General features: G+C 34.2%; 1 protein-coding gene across 1 annotated transcript; it reads right to left on the bottom strand.

The window, feature by feature from the left end:
• Positions 1–21,485: 21,485 nt before the first annotated feature.
• LOC133199995 (uncharacterized) lies at positions 21,486–22,418 on the bottom strand. The gene has a single exon (XM_061335771.1). It carries the CDS (start codon positions 22,416–22,418, stop codon positions 21,486–21,488), a length of 933 nt encoding a protein of 310 aa, XP_061191755.1.
• Positions 22,419–23,987: the final 1,569 nt, after the last annotated feature.

Below are 23,987 nucleotides of genomic sequence, written 5' to 3' on the forward strand. Positions count from 1 at the left end.
ATATAGAATAACAATATTTAGGGGCCAGCCCTCCAACTCCTTAATGGGGATGTCTTGCAAAAATTAAGAGGGTGTATATTGTTTAGAACATTATTCTGAACATCTTTTGTTCAATATTGCTTATCAAAATATTTCCCCTTTTCGAGATATAAAGTGTCAAAGATTTAGCATTCTGGCCCCTTATGGCCCCTTATTACGTAACATATGATCAAAACCTTATAATATATAGTTGCAGATTGTTAAGATGAACATTTTTGCTTCAGTAATTTATAACAAAATATTGATCATTAAAGAGTTATAGATGAAAGACTTTTGGCCCTTCTGAGCCCCTAATTTGAGGGGTCAGCCCCTTTTTCTTGATATCAAATAAAAGGTCTTGTGATTTTGAAGACTTTTTGTTCAACATCTATTAAGAAATTTCCTTTCGTTTAAGAGATATATAGAATAACAATATTTAGGGGCCAGCCCTCCAACTCCTTAATGGGGATGTCTTGCAAAAATTAAGAGGGTGTATATTGTTTAGAACATTATTCTGAACATCTTTTGTTCAATATTGCTTATCAAAATATTTCCCCTTTTCGAGATATAAAGTGTCAAAGATTTAGCATTCTGGCCCCTTATGGCCCCTTATTACGTAACATATGATCAAAATTTTATAATATATAGTTGCAGATTGTTAAGATGAACATTTTTGCTTCAGTAATTTATAACAAAATATTGATCATTAAAGAGTTATAGATGAAAGACTTTTGGCCCTTCTCAGCCCCTAATTTGAGGGGTCAGCCCCTTTTTCTTGATATCAAATAAAAGGTCTTGTGATTTTGAAGACTTTTTGTTCAACAACTATTCAGAAATTTCCTTTCGTTTAAGAGATATATAGAATAACAATATTTAGGGGCCAGCCCTCCAACTCCTTAATGGGGATGTCTTGCAAAAATTAAGAGGGTGTATATTGTTTAGAACATTATTCTGAACATCTTTTGTTCAATATTGCTTATCAAAATATTTCCCCTTTTCGAGATATAAAGTGTCAAAGATTTAGCATTCTGGCCCCTTATGGCCCCTTATTACGTAACATATGATCAAAACCTTATAATATATAGTTGCAGATTGTTAAGATGAACATTTTTGCTTCAGTAATTTATAACAAAATATTGATCATTAAAGAGTTATAGATGAAAGACTTTTGGCCCTTCTGAGCCCCTAATTTGAGGGGTCAGCCCCTTTTTCTTGATATCAAATAAAAGGTCTTGTGATTTTGAAGACTTTTTGTTCAACATCTATTAAGAAATTTCCTTTCGTTTAAGAGATATATAGAATAACAATATTTAGGGGCCAGCCCTCCAACTCCTTAATGGGGATGTCTTGCAAAAATTAAGAGGGTGTATATTGTTTAGAACATTATTCTGAACATCTTTTGTTCAATATTGCTTATCAAAATATTTCCCCTTTTCGAGATATAAAGTGTCAAAGATTTAGCATTCTGGCCCCTTATTACGTAACATATGATCAAAATTTTATAATATATAGTTGCAGATTGTTAAGATGAACATTTTTGCTTCAGTAATTTATAACAAAATATTGATCATTAAAGAGTTATAGATGAAAGACTTTTGGCCCTTCTGAGCCCCTAATTTGAGGGGTCAGCCCCTTTTTCTTGATATCAAATAAAAGGTCTTGTGATTTTGAAGACTTTTTGTTCAACAACTATTCAGAAATTTCCTTTCGTTTAAGAGATATATAGAATAACAATATTTAGGGGCCAGCCCTCCAACTCCTTAATGGGGATGTCTTGCAAAAATTAAGAGGGTGTATATTGTTTAGAACATTATTCTGAACATCTTTTGTTCAATATTGCTTATCAAAATATTTCCCCTTTTCGAGATATAAAGTGTCAAAGATTTAGCATTCTGGCCCCTTATGGCCCCTTATTACGTAACATATGATCAAAATTTTATAATATATAGTTGCAGATTGTTAAGATGAACATTTTTGCTTCAGTAATTTATAACAAAATATTGATCATTAAAGAGTTATAGATGAAAGACTTTTGGCCCTTCTGAGCCCCTAATTTGAGGGATCAGCCCCTTTTTCTTGATATCAAATAAAAGGTCTTGTGATTTTGAAGACTTTTTGTTCAACAACTATTCAGAAATTTCCTTTCGTTTAAGAGATATATAGAATAACAATATTTAGGGGCCAGCCCTCCAACTCCTTAATGGGGATGTCTTGCAAAAATTAAAAGGGTGTATATTGTTTAGAACATTATTCTGAACATCTTTTGTTCAATATTGCTTATCAAAATATTTCCCCTTTTCGAGATATAATGTGTCAAAGATTTAGCATTCTGGCCCCTTATGGCCCCTTGTTACGTAACATATGATCAAAATTTTATAATATATAGTTGCAAATTGTTATAATGAACATTTTTGCTTCAATAATTTATAACAAAATATTGATCATTAAAGAGTTATAGATGAAAGACTTTTGGCCCTTCTGAGCCCCTAATTTGAGGGGTCAGCCCCTTTTTCTTGATATCAAATAAAAGGTCTTGTAATTTTGAAGACTTTTTGTTCAATATGTTTTAACAAAATACTTCTATTTAAAATGTTATTATAAGAAATGTCTCTAAAATTCACTCGTAAATCACGTCCTAAATTTCGACCCCTACCCAGCTTCCATACTTCGCACTTCCGGAAAATTTGAAAACCAAGGTGCACATCTAGAACATGTCCTCTATCACCACTGAAAGTTTCAACACTCTAGCATTTGTCGTTTTTGAGTTTTTGTGCAGACACAAGGTCTATGTAAAAATCGATCAAAGGGCGATAACTTCTGACCGGAAGTGATTTTTCAAAAACTGAAGCGGCGTTATAAACTTCAGATAGCAACGCATTAACCCTGAAAATTTGAAGCAAATCGATCGAGAGATCTCCGAGAAATCTTCTGCACAAAATCGGTAAGGAAAAAAAAAAGAATAATAATAATAAAAAGAAAAGTGAAAAATCAACAATAGAATAATAGAAGGGTCTTCCGCAGAAGACGGAAGACCCTAATAATAAGAAACAGAGTAAAAACAATATGTTCCCCAACTTCGTTTGGGGAACATAATAATAATAAGAAGAAGAAGAAACAGAGTAAAAACAATATGTTCCCAAACTTCGTTTGGGGAACATAATTATGGTCTTCCAACCATTCATTATATGTTCTAACAGTTTAATTAATTTGGTCCCTTGTCTTGTCCCATTAATTGGGACGCGAGACATGAAGGTTTTAGTTGGGAATATGTCATCAAGAAGCTTTCATGGGATGTTTATTGTTACTTCTTGTCCGTTGACATCTACATCAGCTTGTCCACTACATTAAAAAATTAAGGTAAAATATATTATGCAGTTCACCTTAGCTGAAAGCTTAACAACTAAAATAAATTTTTCTGAGCATAACTTGACCATTGTCTATTGTCCATTGTCTGATGTCAGTAATGACTCAGGTATTGTTATAGAAAAAGCAGATTCCAGTTTGAATGACATCCTGCAAACAGTCATCAATTGCAGCAGTTAGGGTTAAAGGTTTTATATATCATGTTTAAATAAAGGAGAAGAAAAACCGTAACAAGTCTAATCATACTGATTTAATGTAACATTTGTGACCTGTTTGTTTTTGTGCTCCTGGAGTGTAACAGGCCTCAAAACCATTCATCTGTTTCATTATTGTCAGAGCCGCATAACAACCTAGCCAATGATTAAATCTGAAATAGAATTATCACTACTGTACCTATATTTATATTCTGTATGTTGTATAAATTTTAAATGGTTTGTATCCGAACCTTCATTAATTTGTTGAATGTTGGAATTAATGAGGCTCAACTGTAAAATAAATTTTTAAGATTCAATGTTGATAATACAACAAAGGACTAAACATGCTGATTAGATAAAAATCTTACTTGGAAAAACCTGATCAATATCTTCGTGCGTATGAACGACCATCGGTGAAGAAATTTTGATTTTTCGAAACAGGCCAAACTCCACAAGATAACTCATAAATCCTTATAGATATTTGCAAATATACTAAAAATTGTTTGTATATTGGTTGAAGGTAAATACGTGTTACTCAATGTTTCTTTATACTTTCTGATACACATGTATATATTTTTATCCACTTTTGATCTTCATGGATGATTTACCTGTTTTTATTCTCCCTAATTGTCCATTTGTATGTAAAGGGCGTCAGGAAGAGAATCTTTCGTGGAGTAGAGCACACTCAGTAGGATAAAGATTGTAATATTTGTAGAATTACTGCAAACGAATATAAGGATAGAAAAATAATTCTGTAAAGGACTTTTCTGAGAAATAGTAAAGCAATAACTTCTGTGTTCTGTTTAGATGATTATTCTTTTTTTCTTTTTTTTATCAGGGAAGCTTGTTTGAAAGTTTGGAAATGTAACTTACCTGTATTGAGTATGTCAGAAAAACCAAAACAAACATATCCCTATCCCATGGACGATAACACCAATTATATGTACTTTTAACTTCCACATCGTAGATGTGAACTTGATGAATGGACGAAATGGAGTAGGGAAGTCTTGCTTTGATCCATTCCGTCGATAATTAGCGATAAATATTTCTTTAGAAACATTTTAGCCTTTTGTCGGTGCTTTTAATATTTCTGTCTCTCAATGCAACAAATAAATAAAATATTAACCACGGAAAGATTTGTTTTAAAATGAAATTTTGTGAAAGCTTTATTAATTCATACAGCTCTTCCAACTTACTTCTGCTTTTTAAGATGTCTCTTTTCTTCTTGAGCATCATTCTTCCTCGTACATCTCTGGTTTTCCCAAGTTTAATTTTGATCTCTATACACACACATTCCATTTCGGAAATCGGTTGTTCTAAAACAAAGCACAAAATCAGAAATTTATATTATTTCAAAAACTACATTTTACATCTTCATCACAGAATTCAAATCCTCAAGCCTTTGGTATGGCTATATAGGAAGCTTCACCTCTCTACAAACTAAGGAAGTGGCTCAGTGACACTGGTGACATAAAATCTCCCCGTGATTCCTCAACCATCAAGTCGTATATTTAGAGTTTTGTGGAGCAAGGGGGTAAATAAATGTGATGGCTGTTTGGGAGCTTTTCTCAAAAGTGTTGAGCATACAGCTTCAGCCAAGCAATGGCCTTCAAAGATTTCGTCTGGTGCCCCTTCCGTTTGTAATTTGTAACGCTTTTCTGATTTTCTGCAATACATAAATTTTAATTTCTCTTGTCGAATTTCCACACAATACATATAAGTACAAAGCGAATAAGAATACTATTCACTCAAAACTCAGCACTTGGTAAATAGGAGACTGAGGTATCCCCAACACAGCTCTAAATGCTGCACAGCACACGCTGGTGGTCCCAAGGATGAAGATAAAACCCCAGGACTAAGATTGTTCATCAAATCTATTAAATGAAATAAATGGAGATAACGAACAGAATTCAAGCTCAAAAGTCCATTAAACATTACAAAATAGGTGCAGAGCAAACACGGACCTCCAAAACATCAGAGGTGGGATCAGGTGCAATGGAGGAGTGAGCATCCCCTCCCGACCGGTCACACCCGCCGTGTGCTCCTTGTCATGATCGGGAAATAACGAATAACAATTCAGTGTGTAAATAATGGTCTAACAATTAGTATAAAAAACGTCAGTCAGCATTTGACTCGATGATAATTTGTATTTGCTGACAAGGTCATTGTATCGACCATAGAACTTACGAAATGATGACTTTAAACGAGACTGCTGATATTCTTGTTTCATCAACTTATTTGTCAATAATTTACCTCGTTTTAGAAATTGTACATGCATAGAGCATGCTCTTGCGTATCGAATCAACTGAGAGATATATACCCCATATGCAGGTGATGAAGGTATATTGCTGCATAAGTAAGGGAAGTTGACGATTGAAAAGTTAAAGTCATCACGTTTATCATAAAGCTTGGTTGTTAGATTACCATTAACGTCTTTTTCAAGTAAAATATCCAAATATGAAACAGATGTGTCAGACTCTGTGGTATCTTTTATCTCAAATTCACCAGGATATATCGTATCGACATAAGAATGAAAATAGCCATTGTTAATTGACAATACGTCGTCGATATATCTAAATGTCGAGTTGAAGGCCACAGCAAGTGTTTTCTTCTTTTCACGTATAAGATTTTGGACAAATTCTGCTTCATATAAATATAAAAAAAGGTCTGCTTATAACAGAGCGCAATTGGTACCCATGTGAATTCCAATAGATTGTTGGAAGACCTGGTCTCCAAAAACCACATAGTTATTGTCAATCAGAAACTCAAGCACCTTTTTAATGTCAACTTCAGAGTACTTGTGTGTAAGACAGAATGTATTTTAACAAAATAATTTTGCAAATGACCAATGACAAGGTAAGTAAATTTACGAGTTCCATTTTTTATTGAAAAAGCAGCTGTCAATGATATCAAATAGCCTGGATTTTAATTTATCGTGGGGAATGGTTGTGTATAAAGTTGAAAAGTCCTACGTTTTGAAGCTGTTGATTTTGGTAAAATCTTGTGATTTCAAATTTTCCAAAAGTTCCTTGGAATTTTTAAGTATCCACATCTGATTTACACCACTTCTCGAATATATTGTAGCACATTACTCTTGAAGTTTCCCCTTCACTACTTTTAATATCTTAGTGAGGAGTAAAGAAAGAGGCTTGGTTGAACATTTTCTGGAACCCGCTATGTATCTTTGTTTGTAAGGATTTTTTTTAAGTTTCGGAATCCAATATAAATATGGTAATTCAATTTCATTTTGGTTGTTTGGAATATTAAAAATATTCAAAACTGACATATGATTTTGAAGAATTTCTTCCGTAGAAAGAGAACTATGAGTATAAGTTGGATTACCACTTGTACAATTAAATCCAAGTTCCTCGAAAATACATTTAATATAATGAGTCTTACAAACAAAGACAATGTTGTTACCTGCTTTGTCAGCAGGGACCGGTACGTACTGATCATGAAATCTATCTAATTCTTTTTTCACTTCTAGATTATTGAATACAGAAGGATAGATGGTGAATGAGTAGTTTGAGTTAGCAGATGCGAAAGACAAAGTATCAAGGTCTTCTTTTTCATGGTTGGCCCATCGTCTGGCGTAATCCTCTACAGAATCCATAATATTTATGAACTTCCGACGCCAGTTGAAGGATCGGGGTTCCCTATATTTAGGACCTTTTAAATTAGTGATCTAAGGTCCTCATTTTTAACTATATTTACGTCGCCAGTAATAAAGGAAAAGGTGGAAAATGATTAAATATTACATTTAGAGTAGAACTCGGTTATAGCAAAGTCCTGGGGACCTGTGATTTTAATTCGCTATATCCGTAATTCGTTATATCCGTATAACGAATTCGCAATATACACGTTTTCCTTCAAGTATTAAAGGTGCTTAGACACAGATTTGAACTTAATATTTTCCCAAATTTTCTGTATAATATCACGACTTATATATTGCAATAACATTTCACACGAAAATATAATTAAAAACTTACTTTATCTGGAAATTATTGGAACTACGAATTCCGGGACGCGTTTGATTAACACATCTTTGCACTTACACAAATTTTAACTTTATCCTTAATATTTAAGAAATGAAGCCATTTTGTTATGTATTAATGAAAAATATTACATCTATAATCCAGAAAATTCAGAGTAGAAATGTTCGAAAGCAAAACCAGCTCACCAGTTTTGTCAGTTCTTGCTCTTTGATGTGTACAGAGTTATGCAAATTGAACCCACCCGTGAAACGTGAACTGTTTTTGTAAACAGGGCACGAGCTCTGTTATTGTTAATGTTTACGACTCACCGGGTGTGTTCAATTGTTAAACTCTGCACACACCACTGAGCACCGACTTAACAATACTGTGAGTGGGTTTTGCTTTCGAACATTTCTACTCTGAATTTTCTGGGTTATAAATACAATATTTTTCATTAATACACAACAAAATTGCCACTTTTCTTAAGTATTAAGAATTGTAAAGAATTTTGCCGGGGACCTTCGCTTTATACGTGAATTCGCTATATCTGTGTTCGCACTAAACGAGCTCTACTAGAGATTAACAATAGATGTATTAAAATTGTATTTAAAATAAACATTTCACCCTTACTGAGAATGGCTCCATACTATTAGTAAATAGTCAAGTGGCCACTGGCGTCTTTCCAGGCTGTTCACTGCCTGGAAATTTCCCTGAATGAGATCAAAACTGGTCAGGCAGAGTAATGAGCAGCACATTACCCACAAAACTAAGGATATCGGTAAAATTTTGGATTTTCCTTTACTAAAAATGGAAATGCATATATAGAGGATATCAATGTTTTGTAGATGAATATGGAAATTATTTCACGAGTGGGACAAAAAAAATCCCAATTAGTCTATTTATCTGACATGTCACTCCATTGATCTGAATGGTCGTCCATTGGTTTCTTTGAACTCGATTGATCTGAATGGTTGTCCATGGGTTTCTTTAAACTCCCTCGCAGTTCACATTGGAGGGGAGGACAATGAATCTCTGATATCGACAGCCCTTGAAGTTTATTGATGATGGCGATGGTTGTAGTCTGGTAGTTGCCCTCTTCAAACTCCTCAAAGTTCCTACACTGGATTGTCCCTGCGTTAATCTTACATTGCGCATTGGCGTGCGCTAGCAAAACAAGATCTAATACGAGCATCGTCTATCTGAATTCCACAAGTTCCAAAGATAAAAGTCGAAAACATCTGCTCATCCCTTTTACAATAAAAGATAACACGTTCAAATAAGGGGTGGAATGGATTATTGATGGATAGACAAATTACGATATTATCATTGACTGATTGATTGTCTATTGTTTAACGCCGAGTCGGCAATATTTCAGCCATGTTTCGGCGGATAACTAAGTTTAAATATTAGGTTAATGAGAGGTTTTTGGTTTCTCTGGCGGCCCCCAGTGAGCCTACTCTTTTGTTGGATAGAAAAAAATATTATCATTATTATCTTTGATTTCAATTAATTAAATATTGATGACAGCGGTTTTGACATCGGTTTTCATACCACATACATCAAATATAGAACTTGTATCTTAAAAAATTGTCCAATACCTTGAAAGAAATACTTAACACCCCTAATTATTAAAATGGAACTTATCCCTGATCATTGGAAGTGTCTATGTAGGTATAGTGTTGAAGGGTTTGAAAAATTCATATTGTAGACAAAAAAGTCAGGGTCCACGCAATGATGAAATTAATAGTAGTTTAAATATTTTTAATTGAATAGAGGTAAAAGGTATTCTTTCGTAAAATTCAATCCCGTCGCCTCTTTCTAAAAGTAGTCACCCTGGCGCTAGCGCCGTCTTCGATGCTAGCCGAAAACTGTCCCTCTTCTAGCGGGACAGCTGTACGTGTCTGGATGTTATGTCATGTGTATATATGTCTGCCTTATAGGTTTGATGGGGTAGCCATACAGAGCACATTTTAGGGAGATTAGAACTGAAGATTACAACTAAATGCTCATATTAATTTTATCTTTTATTTATCCATTAATAGTAAATAATGACATTATTTATAATTGAAATTGTTTTGTTTTACTTATCTAATTGGTATCATTATCTGGCTGTCGAGCATTTACGTCGGTCATCCTTCAAACCGTACTATGTCCAAATAAAACCTTATTGATTAATTCAACGTAATAAGGTTTTATTTGGACGATATACGCATTTAGATAGAATGCCAAGAAGACCCCCCTCCCATTCATGAATATGCACGAGTTGTGTGCAAAAAAGTAAATTAAACCTATTTTAACATCCAATAGACTGAGAAGTAAAATAGATTTTAAAATCATATATCTCAAAAACAGTGGTTGTGTGACGTTTATATCATATACCTAACACCAAAACCATTGAGAGGGCAATATTGAGATATTTAATTTCTTTTTACACATTATAGCAGCTAGAATAAATTCAAAACACACAAGTTATAAATACTCCAGTTATACTTGTATAAATTGGGTTGGAACGATTTATGCATTTCTATACACTGCTTTCCGGTTTAAAACTGTACACTGTCCCAAGAACTGTATTTATTGGGAAGCTATTAAATTCATTCCTTAAATATTAAGGCCCTCCATTGTCTAGTTTTCTCCACTTCATAGTCATAAAAGTACCTACAATTCTACATCATGTAATAATAAATGTGTATTGCACATTAATGCCCATACTTGACTATCCTGATGTTGTGTGTAGTTTTAGGCTCTGTCTTTCTCTTTGCTTGTTTGTTCCATTGACACAATTTTTCTGTACAAGTCCTGTTCTCTGGTAGATCTTTAAGTCCCTTAGCAACAAAGTCATCCAGTGCGAACAACAATGCTGCTATATGGCTGCATGCCTTACCCTTCCTACAATTTATATTTAGAAAATAACTTGCATTGTCATGTAGCACTTTCAAATGGCGCTTTCTAAAACCAAATTATACATGACCACAGGGTAGGGTGGTAGGTACATATTTATTTTTCCCCATCTCCAGAGTACACAATCTCTTAGTATTTCTGTTGCATATGTATACAATTTATAACATACTCATTACTAAACCTGGGATTTTTTTTTTCTTTTTGCTTTACTTAACAGCTAAGAAAAAGAGAATTTTTTTCTCGAGGATAATAATTTTATCCTCGTATGCTAAGGTCAGGGTTTAAATTTGTGTTGACTCCATGGTTAGCAGAAACAGTTCAATAGTTTTGTGCTTAACTGTGAAAGTTACATATCGTGTGTAATATTCATGTATTCTGATTTTTTTTTGTATGAAAATACAATAATCATGCACTACATGAACAAATATTCAACAATATAATTACATTTCATGATCATGCACAGATCTAAGGGGGGGGGGGGGGGTGTCAGACCACCCCCCCTCCCTGGAATTTGCAGAGTTATAAAAGGTATATACTGAAGCAAATAAAAATGTCTTTTGACCCCCCCCCCCCTTAGAAAACTGAGGACCCCAGCATCATCGCCAGGAAATAAATTCTTCATCTATTGGAAAACGGGGAATGGATTTTAGGTTTTTTTTTTTTTGTTTTGTTTTTGCTTGTCAAAAAATTTTCTGGGTTTGATTATAGGTTTGGAAAATCTGATAAAGACATGTATATTGAAGAGGCAGTTGATGAGGACAGGTCGGGTACACTACCTTTTATGGATAGCATAATTCAACACAGACAATGTATACGTCAAACAGACTCTCCAGTCCAGTAAATGAGCTGCAAAGCATGAGGTCTACTACGTGTTTTAAGATTCAAAACACGCACGTGGTTTTTATCGGTTTTATAAACAATATTTAATTGCTCGCTGGAAAATTTATGCAAACTGTTTATTACTTCAAGAGGCAAAAAAGGGTAGATTAGGTACCCTAGATGTTGTTCTATGCTCACATTGAAGAAAAGAGTTGTTTTAGATTAATAATTGCAGCTTCGAAATTTGATCATATCGAAAGTCTTTGGCCAATACATGCATACTTGTTACAATAGATTTTGATCAGAAACTGCAGAATAGTTTATTGGTGTCTTAATCATAGGCCATCATAAAGAAATACAGGTAATTACACATTTTTTTTTTACAGTTTCGTGAATAATTATAGAAATGCGCAAAGTACTTTGTAGAAACGAAAACAGATAAATGGGCTATGTTGTTTGTATGTCGATTGTCAACAAAAACATCATTTTCAGAACCAGAATTTTCATTTACTTCTCGTCTTACATTGTTTAGAAAATCCAAAATAACACATCTTTTAGTCATTTTGATTTTCAATTATTTTCTCAACTTCAAAATGTTGGATCATTTCCTCGGGTACATTTAAAATATTTTCATCTATCATGCCTCAAAGTTGAGATTTTGTCTGGATTTCATCTTTACTTAGCTCAATTTCTATGCTAGGATGGAAATTATAAGGCATACAGAAACCAGTCGACGTAAAAACAGGCCCGTATGAAGCAATTTCAGTTGGGGGGGGGGGGGCACAACCATACATTTTCAGCTGGGGGACACTATCAAATATCACAAATTCCTTGGCAAGGGAAAAAAAAGGTCGTCAGACATTATTATTGAGGGGGCACAAGCACATTGTAGCAAAGTTTTCTAAAGTATTCCATATATCGGCAAAATTATTTAAAGGGGGGGGGGGCTCGCCCCCCCCCCCCCCCGGTTCCTACGGCCATGACATAAACCATCATCATTGAAGGAATTTTCTAACGACAAGAATGCTTTTAAAAACGCAGACATCACATATGTATGTACATGCAGCGTGTACATATAGCACAGGGGATAATGCTATAAATCTTAGTGCTACTTTATAAATATGCGTTGTATTATATGTTTTTATTTATATTTTGAAAATGTAGATTGAAATAATTCTTTTAAAATCCTGTTTTTTTTTATCTGTTTGGCTAATACAAAATTGCCAGAAAGGAACCCTGCAAATATTCCGGAAATACAAAAAAATGTCTGAAATGAAAAAAAAAGTTGGAAATTAAATTAAAAGAAATGTCGGAAATGCTATGAAATATACAGGAAATGAAATGTAGCGAAAGAAAACGTAGAGATTAAGTGAGCAAACACACAAAATTATACTCTATACACCTAATAAAACACTTAACCCTGGTAATGTTGATCTAGCATATATTGTGTTCATTTGAGATACTTTCCATTTTTCAAAAGACCAGATATAAGCTTGTATCTTTTACTTGTTGTTGAGAAGCTGACATTTATTCAGTTCACAAGGAATATGTTGCTCTTGGAGCTTCGAATGCTATTACCCAGAGAACAGGTCCGTAGCAACGTGTATCAAAGTAGTGGGAGCAACCTCCAAAAACATGTTGACAACCTATTGTGTAGGGGGTGGGGTGGACCTTTTTCTACACTTTTCCCTACATTTTTTTCAAATGTTGAAATTTTCTAGTGTCCGAACGTACACCAACAAAATGTGGTGAGCCATGCAGCTCCTAAGTGAAAATTGACATAGTGAAACTATACACCAAAAACCTATACTCAGGAAAAGGAAGGGGCTTTAAGTTTAAGTGTATCATTATTGTAAAAACTGTATTTTATTTCAAATATTAGAAAGTTGTGAGGTTGATATTTTTGGTTTTTATCTTTTTCAATACTATCAGTTATTCTACATTGCTAATTAATCGCTGTTTGCATGGATGAGTTCAATGCATAATTGTTTTGTTTTTGTTATATGATATTTCTATTTTAGGATATGAACTGATGGGGTATATGAAAATGACCATCGGACCATCATTTGCATGATTTTTGAAATATTTTTGCACTACATAGATGCAAATCCCACCAAACAAAATAACAAAATAAAGTTTCTACTTGTGTTGCTAGCCATGTTTTAAATTCATATCAATTTGATCCAGCTTTATTTTATTTTCTAAATACTGGAAATCTTGCAATATTTCTTTCAAATGGGTGTAAATTTCACTTTTATGTGAAACACTCGAACTGGCTGCGATGCAACTTTTCTTATTTTGTTTTTTGTTTTCTTTTATGTGCCGTAATTGTCATTTGTCAAAGTGCGTGTGTTGTTTCTTAACCTCAATAAAATACATAACTACGAATCCTGAATTAAGTTTTTTTTCTATAACAACACCCTTGTGAAATACATTATGTACATATATTGTAAATGATATGTTTATCGGCATCAGTTTTTCAATTACCAGTAATTAGTAATCTATCAATGTTAAAGATATTTAGCAATAAACATCCATATATACCTAAATTAATTTCGTTTACGTCATTTATGTTGGACATGTGCTTTATTCAGCATCATACACTCGAACTAAACTTTAAAAGATGAAGAGCTCCCTTAGGGGGAGATAAGTTAAGCATAAACTAGAGTTACTTCTCTTGTAATGATATACATAAGTAAACTAACATTAATTATACTTTTGTCTTATTGGGTAAAGAAAATTAAAATAACAAAAGTTAAGAATGATTAAAATGTTTCTGATTGTAACAGTAATATTGTCACTTTTAACCACAAACGTCTGGCAACATCTGTCCTGTTTTAGAATCTCCAAAACGCACAAACCATTTGCTCCTGCTTTTGTTAGGCAATTTGCTAGCTGTTTTTGTTCAGAACACCACTGAATTTTTTTCACTTCTCCTTGAATTACTGCTTCTGTCAATGCGGCAATATCGATTCGAAGTCTCTTATCCTCCACAAGTTTTGTTGAATGCACAGATTCAATCACACTCTTATTGTCTACAAATGCATAAATCGCGATGGATTTGCTGGGAACTCCCAAAATTTCCTCCAACATGTGTCGATAATAAAAACTTGCCTCCAGTCCTTCCTGTAGACTAAGTGCCTCTGTTGCTAGGGTGGAGCGGACAACTCTTCTGATCTTTTTAGTCTGCCAGAAAAGGGGGCAGCATTTTCCATGTTTGTCCATAATCCAGATAATAACTCCTTGGGTACTTCCAATTCTTGCATTAAGGTTTCCTAAATATGCATCAGTAAATGTTATTATTTTTGTGAGCTAAGATCTAAGAAATCTCAGGATACTTTTAAAGTCCTTAAGTCTGTTAATGGTTTTTGTTGCTCTGATTACGTCTGCCATGGTTTCACTTCTCAGCTTAGTGCTCATGTCTATCATTTCAAATGCAAGGTCTGGTCTAGACCCCTAATTGATTAATTTCTTTGCAAAATATTCCCTATAGGGTATGTACACCATTTGTCTGGATACTAATAACTCCTCTCACAATTCTTCCACATGAGATTTATTATACCCCACGCAACAAGTTGCGAGAGGTATGTTTTTGACCCGTCCGTCCGTCAGTCAGTCAGTCAGTGTGTAAGTCAGTCAGTCCGTCAGTCCTTTTTTTTGTCAGCGCAACTCCTCATAAACCGCTGCACAGAATTTAGTCAAACTGTAGATATTTAGGACACAATGTGTAGATGTGCATATTACCAGGAAATTCTGATTCCTATATTTTTCTGGGAGTTTCGGCACTTTTCAACTTAGATTTTTGGCCATATCTTGAATATAGAGATGAACAGTTTGTCAGCACAACTCCTCATAAACCGCTGCACAGAATTTGGTCAAACTATGCAGATATTTAGGACACAATGTGTAGATGTGCATATTACCAGGAAATTCTGATTCCTTTATTTTTTCTGGGAATTTCGGCACTTTCAACTTAGATTTTTGGCCATCTCTTGAATATAGAGATGAACAGTTTGTCAGCACAACTCCTCTAAAACCGCTGCAGAGAATATTGTCAAACTTTGCAGATATTTAGGACACAATGTGTAGATGTGCATATTACCAGGAAATTCCGATTCCGTTATTTTTCTGGGAATTTCGGCACTTTTCAACTTAGATTTTTGGCCATATCTTGAATATAGAGATGAACAGTTTGTCAGCACAACTCCTCTTAAACCGCTGCAGAGAATATGGTCAAACTTTGCAGATATTTAGGACACAATGTCTAGATGTGCATATTACCAGGAAATTCCGATTCCGTTATTTTTCTGGGAATTTCGGCACTTTTCAACTTAGATTTTTGGCCATATCTTGAATATAGAGATGAACAGTTTGTTAGTGCAACTCCTCTTAAACCGCTGCACAGAATTTAGTTAAACTTTGCATATATTCAAATTGGTGCTTTGCCTTTAATAATAACATAAGTACAGTACTCAAACAAATTCATATGACTACATCATAATTTTGTTTCCATCATTTATTTAAACGTGTAAATTGTCATGTGTTGGACACGGACTTACACTCATTAACAAATTAAAATCACTAAGGAATTTAAATAACAGCATAACTCCTGCACTGAATTTCCTGAAACTTTGTAGGTATTTTAGACATAATGTATAGATTTGTATATTACCAAGAAATTTTGATTCCATTATTTATCTAGAAACTTCAGCCCAATTAAATTTGTAACATACAAAGATTTGAATGTCCTTTCATGCAAGAAGTTTTGATGTGATGATTTTTTGCAAGTAATGCCCCTTTTTGAATTATACTGTGTATTTAAAATGCACTGTGCCATTCATTATGTGTTGCATTGTCGAGTTTTGGGGGAGCGTGGGGTATGTGAGCTTGCTCACTTTTTCTTTCATTTTGCACATAAATTGTACATCTATCAGAAATGTGCAGAACCCTGTCTAAATCATAATACTAATATCTTAAAAAGCCTGAGATTTGTCAAACCTTTTAACTACACTTGAGCGATAAATCCACTACACCACAAAAATTATTTCATTAGCGCTGTAATTATAATGCACATAAATATACATTAATTACAAAAGCCACACTGCAGTTACTCAGGTGACCGATAAGGCCCATGGGCCTCTTGTATTTATTTTAATTCTTTTTGACATACAGTACATGTATGTTCTAGCTTCCGTGATGTAAACTGATGTTACACTCGGTCAATTCCGTTACTGTCAAACACCAATAAATGCAAATGAGATTTAGCTATCATTCAGCACATTGTGTGACGTAAGCGTTCCAATATCTAACTCTGCAGTCAAACATCTCTTTTTTTTCTAATCGCTCAGTAAAACATTGCAATTTATAGACTTTTTAAGCATAGATTGGTATAGAGAAACTTTTTTTAAAAGGTATAACAAGAAGGTATATTTGACATATATAAAATAATGCAGTACTCTTTGTGAAACATGAAATAAAAATATTGTGTATTAAAGCTTTAACATGTTTTATAATGTCAATGTGTGACTTCAGTTATAAACAATTGAAATTGATGCAGAAACACACACCAAAAAAATATATATCCATATAAAACAGTGCTTGTTCAAGTTGTTGTTACTTGAAATTTCATTTTTTTTTAGAGTTAAATTGCACTTGTTCATATTTTTGTGCTCTTGTGCACCATCAGTACAGTGAATCTCAGACTCCCATGGGATATTTTTGTGCTCTTGTGCACCATCAGTACAGTGAATCTCAGACTCCCATGGGATATTTTTGTGCTCTTGTGCACCATCAGTACAGTGAATCTCAGACTCCCATGGGATATTTTTGTGCTCTTGTGCACCATCAGTACAGTGAATCTCAGACTCCCATGGGATATTTTTGTGCTCTTGTGCACCATCAGTACAGTGAATCTCAGACTCCCACGGGATATTTCATTTAAAGTGCAACAATAAATGCTAATCTTGTGCAGAATCCTACAAAACTAGACTTCCCATATGGGGCCCGAGTATTTAAAACTTTTTCATTGATGATAAACTTGAGTGTTCGGAGTATTATAGTAACACAAAATATCACTTCATCTTCTTTTATGCAATAGCTAAAATGTACGGTATATGCTATCACACTATAAAGAAATCATACAACTTTTTTTATATCCCCGCAAACGAAGTTTAGGGGGGTGGGGGTATATTGGAATCAGCTTGTCCGTCTGTCTTTCTGTAGACGAGATTTTGTCCGGACAATTTCTTGGAAACTGTTGCAAGGATTTGTCTGAAAATTTGTATCCTAATTCTTTGCCATATGACGGTGTGCAACTGGTATTTTCGTCATGATTGGATAATTTGTTTGCATTTTACAGGTGTTTTGTTTTCATTTTTATTATGTTGTTTTGTCTGGATCTGTTCCCAGAGACTATTGCATAGATTTGTATGAAAATTTGTACACTTATTATTTACCATATGTAGATGTGCACCTGGTGTTTTCAACATTATTTGATAATTTTTCTGCATTTTACAGGTGTTTTTTTTTTCATTTTTATTGACTTAGTCATTTCGGGTTCATGTCTAAGGTTTGAGACATAGAATCTAGAACATCTGAACAAAAATGTGAACTACAGCTTAAAACTACTCATTAGAACTAAAAAAAAATCACAAAGTATTTAAAACAGTTTTTACATTACACAGCAGATAGTGTAAATCCATTTGGCCCTTGGGGGTAATGAGTGGACATGCATCTAGATTAATTACTGAGTTAAGTGTGGGAAGCTTTTAGGGCATCTCTGATCAAGCAGGTTTTATCTATATCTCCTGGGAATTGGGCAGAAAGAAATAAAGATCTCTGTTGTCTAAGTCTCTTAATTGTAATTTATGTCTGTCAAAATACAGAGTTACTGGAACCAGCCTTTTATTTTTAAAATGAGTTTGATATAAAGGTATTAAGATCAATTTGATTTTGTATAATTAATTATGATTATTTTTTTTTCAACAATCAATTTGCAGAGTGTCATGTCTCACAAAGATGACAGATGGTTGCAAACTATATTTTCAATGTAATAAAAAACATTGTAATTACTACTATTGTTGTTTTATTAGGCTGCACCTTAGTTTCATTCATTAAAAAATATAATGAGTAATTAAATTTTCACTCTAAATGTTTTAGCAAATTGTGAACACCTCTCACATCTAGAAAACATTAGTGATTTGGTTTCTTCTCTGAAAAACCCAGCGGGGGGTATTTGTCCCTTTTCGACAGTTCTAGTTTTAAAAGAAGAACCCTCAAAAAGAATATGAATCACGTGGTCTGTAACAAGTCGGCGAATTTTCTTAAAATTACGCATTTAATCACGGTATAACAGTCTAAATGAAATTGTAAACTTACGATGAAACTTTGTCCAGCAAAAACTCGGCAACTACCATCAAGTCAGGCAACAGTTTTGTTGTAAATTCCATCAAGGCACTGGAAGAAACGAGCTTTTCCCACGCACCAGCCAGCCCCGTTTGACAATCGTGACGAGACGGTGAAAGCGCCGAGCCGATGTAGATCAGCTCCAAACGACATTCGGTAATTTCATAGAAAATACATTTATGGAGCTGATTTAGCGACCAAAACGAAACAAACAAATAACATTTATAACAAACCATACAAAACAAATCTTTAAAGTATATATATGTAAGTATATAAAAATAAAACACGGAATAAAGTTTTCTCATAAATATTTATAAAAATGGGCGGAGTCACGTGATATTCATGAGCTCTACCACATGGAAGTCCTTAACCTAGCTGCGAGGGAAAATGTTGCATTCGCACGTGAGCTGGCGCGGAATAGTAAAGCTCGTGCTATTCCAGGAACGGACATGGCTACTTTAAAAAGGTCCATGCTCCGATCAAAAAGAACTGTTGCAACTTCTCAACGGCCTACACAAAGGGTCCAACATCTTGGTTATCATACCACTTTAAAAAATCTCCCATGTGGGTGAAAGGTTCTCGAGAGGGACGTTAAACCAACATACAAACAAACAAATAAAAAATCTCCCAGACCAGAAATGTTTTCTTTTGTCCACACTAAACTTATAATCCTCTTCGCTAATGTTTGTTTTATGCTACTGTAAAACGTACTGTGGGGTGGTAAAGATGTATCTTGTAGCTGGTGATGACTTTTGAGTTATTCGTATGGGAAATAATCCTGGGACCAGATAGTTTGTTATGTCCAGAAAGCGAAATTTGTCGTTGCTAATGCACGTGTACATTTTATTATTTTTTTATTGTTATTCCATTTGTTTCGTGCATTCGAAGGTGTTTGGCAATGTTCTATTTAATCACGTTCAGGTCATATCTCGCTGAATTGAATCCTAACACCGGGATTGGATGACAATAGAAGTCAAATCAGTCTCCTATACTGGTAAGCGCATTGATCATGGCGACGTCCATTTTTGTTGGTTCGTCTTTTGTCCACTCCTCAATCATTTCCTGAAGTTTTTTAAAGATAAATCCCCATTTGTCATAGGCAAGGGCGTAACACGAATCAGCGATGTTTTCCATATATTTCACCATTTGACCAATTAACGTGTTAGGGTTGCGTTCGATGAAGCATTCCGGAGTTGAATATTCCTCTAAATTTGAACACACACTGAATGTGTTGTGTCTGCCATTGTAATTTGGCACTGTTCGCTGCATTATCTAGCATATTCAGTTAGGCTTCAAAGTCAAAAACTATAAACCAAGAAAACACTCTGTCCTATAATGGCACCATACACCATACTGCTCGAATATTGTTTCCTTCATTCTGTGGAAACTTCCCGAGTATATTTGTAAACTGTTTTGTTTTTACACGTTTTTTTCATGACGCGTACACTTTCAGGAGGTAGGGGAAATTTTTCACATGATTTACACTGATATTTCTTGGCATACGCTTTCATGTTGGTAATATAGGACACATGATTCTGTAACAAATTCAATTCAAATTCATAGTGTCATCATATCGGGACAAACTTCGACGGTTTGGGATAGCACTTTCGTCCTCGTGTAAAACGAACATGTTGAGGTTCACGCCAAAACAGCGCTCAATGTTGCGTTATTTAATGGTAAATGAGTGCACGTCTATGTCTTCGTCAACACTCTCAGGGTGACAGAGGTAGATCGACGACCATTCATCATAGGGAGATGTGTGTCAAACTTCAAAAGAGAATCGGCTGAAAAACCCCCAAGAAGGGCATCTCAGTTCTTACTAGTTAGTATTTTATGTGCTTTTTCCTTTAAGATATTGTACGTGCCACCTTGCTCCAAAAGATTCTTAATTCAGAATGTTTTGTTAAAAAAAAGATATTAATGCAATTTTTCAAAAATAACATTTATTGTTCATTTAATTAACCATGTTTTCCTTTTAGAATTTTCATTTTTTTTTCTCCTTTTTTCAATTTGATTTATTTAGAAAAATTAAGCTACATTACTTGTATATTTAAAATTAAACATCGTTTTAAAACTCGCGATTTATTATTATTACTATTTTAAATATTCGTTATTAGAAAATTGATAATTGTTTCCTTTTCAGTTCGATTGTTTCATTATCTATCTTTAAAAAGAATTATTATTTTTTCAAGTTTCATAACTTCTGTTTGGATTAAATTATTTGTATTTTGAAGTCTGATTGTTTCAAAAATTCATCTTTTGGTTTAAATTTTTCATTTTTTCTTCAAAATTAATCAACCGTATCGACCATAACTGAGGAACGTTGAAATGATCGACGGATGGGTTTTAACAAGCTATATGGATCCTCATTATTTAAAAATTGTCGGATTTTTGTTCTTCCAATATTATATTTTCCATCACGCTTAACAGCCTGATGTAATGTTTTTGGACCCGATAAAGCACCAGCATTGCCAGGTGTATAATGGAGTTTTTTTTTTTTAAATAATCCGTATACTTGGCCATCGTATGAGTAACTGATTTAACACAAATAGTTAGAGGGGTTTTATACATCATGATTGATATAATTAAAAATGCAACATAGTTTGATTTTTTATCATCAGTTTCATTTATATTTTTAAATGTTTTGAACAAATCAGCATCTAATGTAAAATAAGAATACAAGAAATGAATACATTTAGGTATTGTTTTAGATATATAGATGCTTTAAAACAAGATCAACATTGATAACTTCTATATGTGTACGTAATCTTAGTTAAAGATAAAAATACAGATGTGATGTCATGAAGAACTGTTAATTCCAGTCCATGTTGACTGTGAGTTGGCTTTGCTGATCACTTTCATCACAGTCCATCGATTCTATTTCTTCTTGGGCTTCATATCCAAACGGGGTGCATTCTGGACAAATTAGGACCCCCAGTTGGTTTTGATGGGATTCGTCGAGCATACACAATTGAGCATCATTTAATTCAGGTACGACCTCTCGCAATTCAAAGACTGCAGATCTAAGTCTATCAAATTTACTTCTGGTTAAGGTGACCCCTTTCTTGGTTGGGATTGGTTCCTTTGAATCATCTGGTTTCCAGAAGTGTCTTATGTCCAATGTAGGAAATTCAGGGGTTAGGGAAACGTAGACGCCACCACCAATGTGCCATTTCATCTGTTGTTGTTGATTCCGATGGTTTTCTAGATAGTCTTCTATTTCATCCAGAAGGCATTCAAACTTTAGCCAGCGGGGTAAGGGGAAAGTGACCCCTTTCTTCGTTGGGAAGATGCGACCATGGGAGTCAGTGAAGTGGCGGATGTGTATCATGATTTCCTCTTTGTAAGGTGAAGCAGTGAGAAAGAGATTAGTGAAATTGTCCAAATTGATTCTACATCGCGGTTCATGAGACTGTTGACGTTGAACAAAAGATTTATTTGATTCAACATCTATCTGTTTTTTCTCGACCGTATTGTGAAGAAAAGATCGTGCCATGATCAACTTTTTCTCATACTCGGAGGGCTCACTGTCTTCCTTGTTTAAAAGCTTTGATAGGTCGTTTTGTTGAGCTTTCAAAAGTGCTCTTTTGAGCCCATGGAAACCTCTTGGCCCTCTTCCCAAAATAATTCTTAGCAGTTTTCTGTTACGACTGTAACCGGTCTTTTCAAACTGTATCTCTTGTTGCATTTCGTCTGTGATAACTTTGTCAGCAAAGAGATACTTAGCCACAGGAGTGGCTTTCATTTCCTTCACCAATGTAGTGTAATTGTTTTTTTATGAGATTTTGCTGGTATACTTCCATGTTGAATTCAGTGTTCCTTTAACGTCAGGCTTTTTGAGACTGCTGATGTTTTGTTAAAGTGATTTCATTTTTTTCTCTTTTATATACTTATAAGAGGGTGTAACCGTTAACACCCAGAGATAAGGTTGATTTTGGAGCACGTGATTATATGATCACGTTGTGACTGTGACATGATACTGCACTCAGAGATGAAGTTGATAACTTTTTTAATACGGAGTGACTGTGACTTTTAGAACTCTCAGGATTTTGGCTTTCAGTCAGTTTATTTTGTAACACGGGTGAAAGTAGTTTTTCATTGCATTCAATTCTCCTCGTCAAGTGTGCCCTATCTACAGCATAGCTCATCCAAATCTTTCCGTTCTTCATATGGAACATAAAAAATCTGTATATTATCATTGAAATGATTTTTTTTGTTTTGACCTTTAAACATGGTTATAATTCTGGGGGTTTAAAAAGTAATCTATACTTTGTAGGCATAACTTTGCGTTTTATAATGGACTCTTCACATCCCCAGCGATCCGCAATGTCGTATCCTTTTTTGATTTTTTCTCTAAAGTCAATGATGCAGTTTTCTTTTTTATCGAACCAGTCACTCTCGTGTAAAGTCCATTTCTTGCTGTCTTTTTTCAGCGCGCTCCAGGCTAGGATTTCCCACTTGTATTGAGTTTGCTGGTATTCCATTTCTTTCAGCACGTATGAAAAAAGCTGAGATTTTATAACCCCCCCCCTCCCCTTTCACTGTCGTGAGATTGTGACTGTGATCTCGATACTGATAAGGAAATGACCATGTAAGAAAATGAATGTAACCTCTTTTTTGACCTTAGGTGCTGATAACAAAATGACTGTGTCCTCTTTAGTGACCTTGGGTACTGATAAGAAATTGACTGTGACCTCTGTTGACCTTTGGGTACTGATAAGAAAGGTGACTGTACTGATGAGAAAAGTGACTGTGTGCTACTACCTATACTACTTGAAAATTCTTGTATAATTCAAAGAAAAATATACAAAAATTACTAAACATAATTATATTCTAGATGTTTTGTTTATTTAAATTTGTTTTAGAAGAAATGTACAACAGCATATATAGACATTAATATCAATTCTCTGTAAGGACCAAAATTTTACTGTAGGGCTGTGGCACACACCATGAGCGATTTTCATGAAACTTTTTCAGGTGATTAATGCCCATACATTATGACACAATCAACATTCAAAATTAAGGTTACTACCTTGGTTGCCATGGTAACGGGCTAATATAGATTTTTGCCCCATTTCCTCTCAATTCAAGCATAAAAATGCTATATACTTGATTTCATGTGGTTTAATCATCTTTATTATTTTGAGATAATTCATACATTATATGAATAGAACAGATGAAGCACTATATAACACAACAACAAAAAATTCTACAAGTCACTGCAAATTCTTCAATTGATGGCTTGAAGATGACCAAATTCTTACATTTTGAAAATGGTCATTTTTACCCTATATTTCAAGAAGTCTCTAAAGAA

The sequence above is a fragment of the Saccostrea echinata genome, unplaced genomic scaffold (assembly GCF_033153115.1).
Source record: "Saccostrea echinata isolate AGI-Se365-2 ecotype Australia unplaced genomic scaffold, CSIRO_AGI_Sech_v1 ptg000036l, whole genome shotgun sequence".
In the NCBI taxonomy this organism is placed as follows: Eukaryota; Metazoa; Mollusca; class Bivalvia; order Ostreida; family Ostreidae; genus Saccostrea; species Saccostrea echinata.

What these genes read in the sequence shown, in the direction of transcription:
- LOC133199995 (XM_061335771.1), bottom strand. Translation starts at nt 22,418, where the DNA reads ATGAAAGCCACTCCTGTGGCTAAGTATCTCTTTGCTGACAAAGTTATC.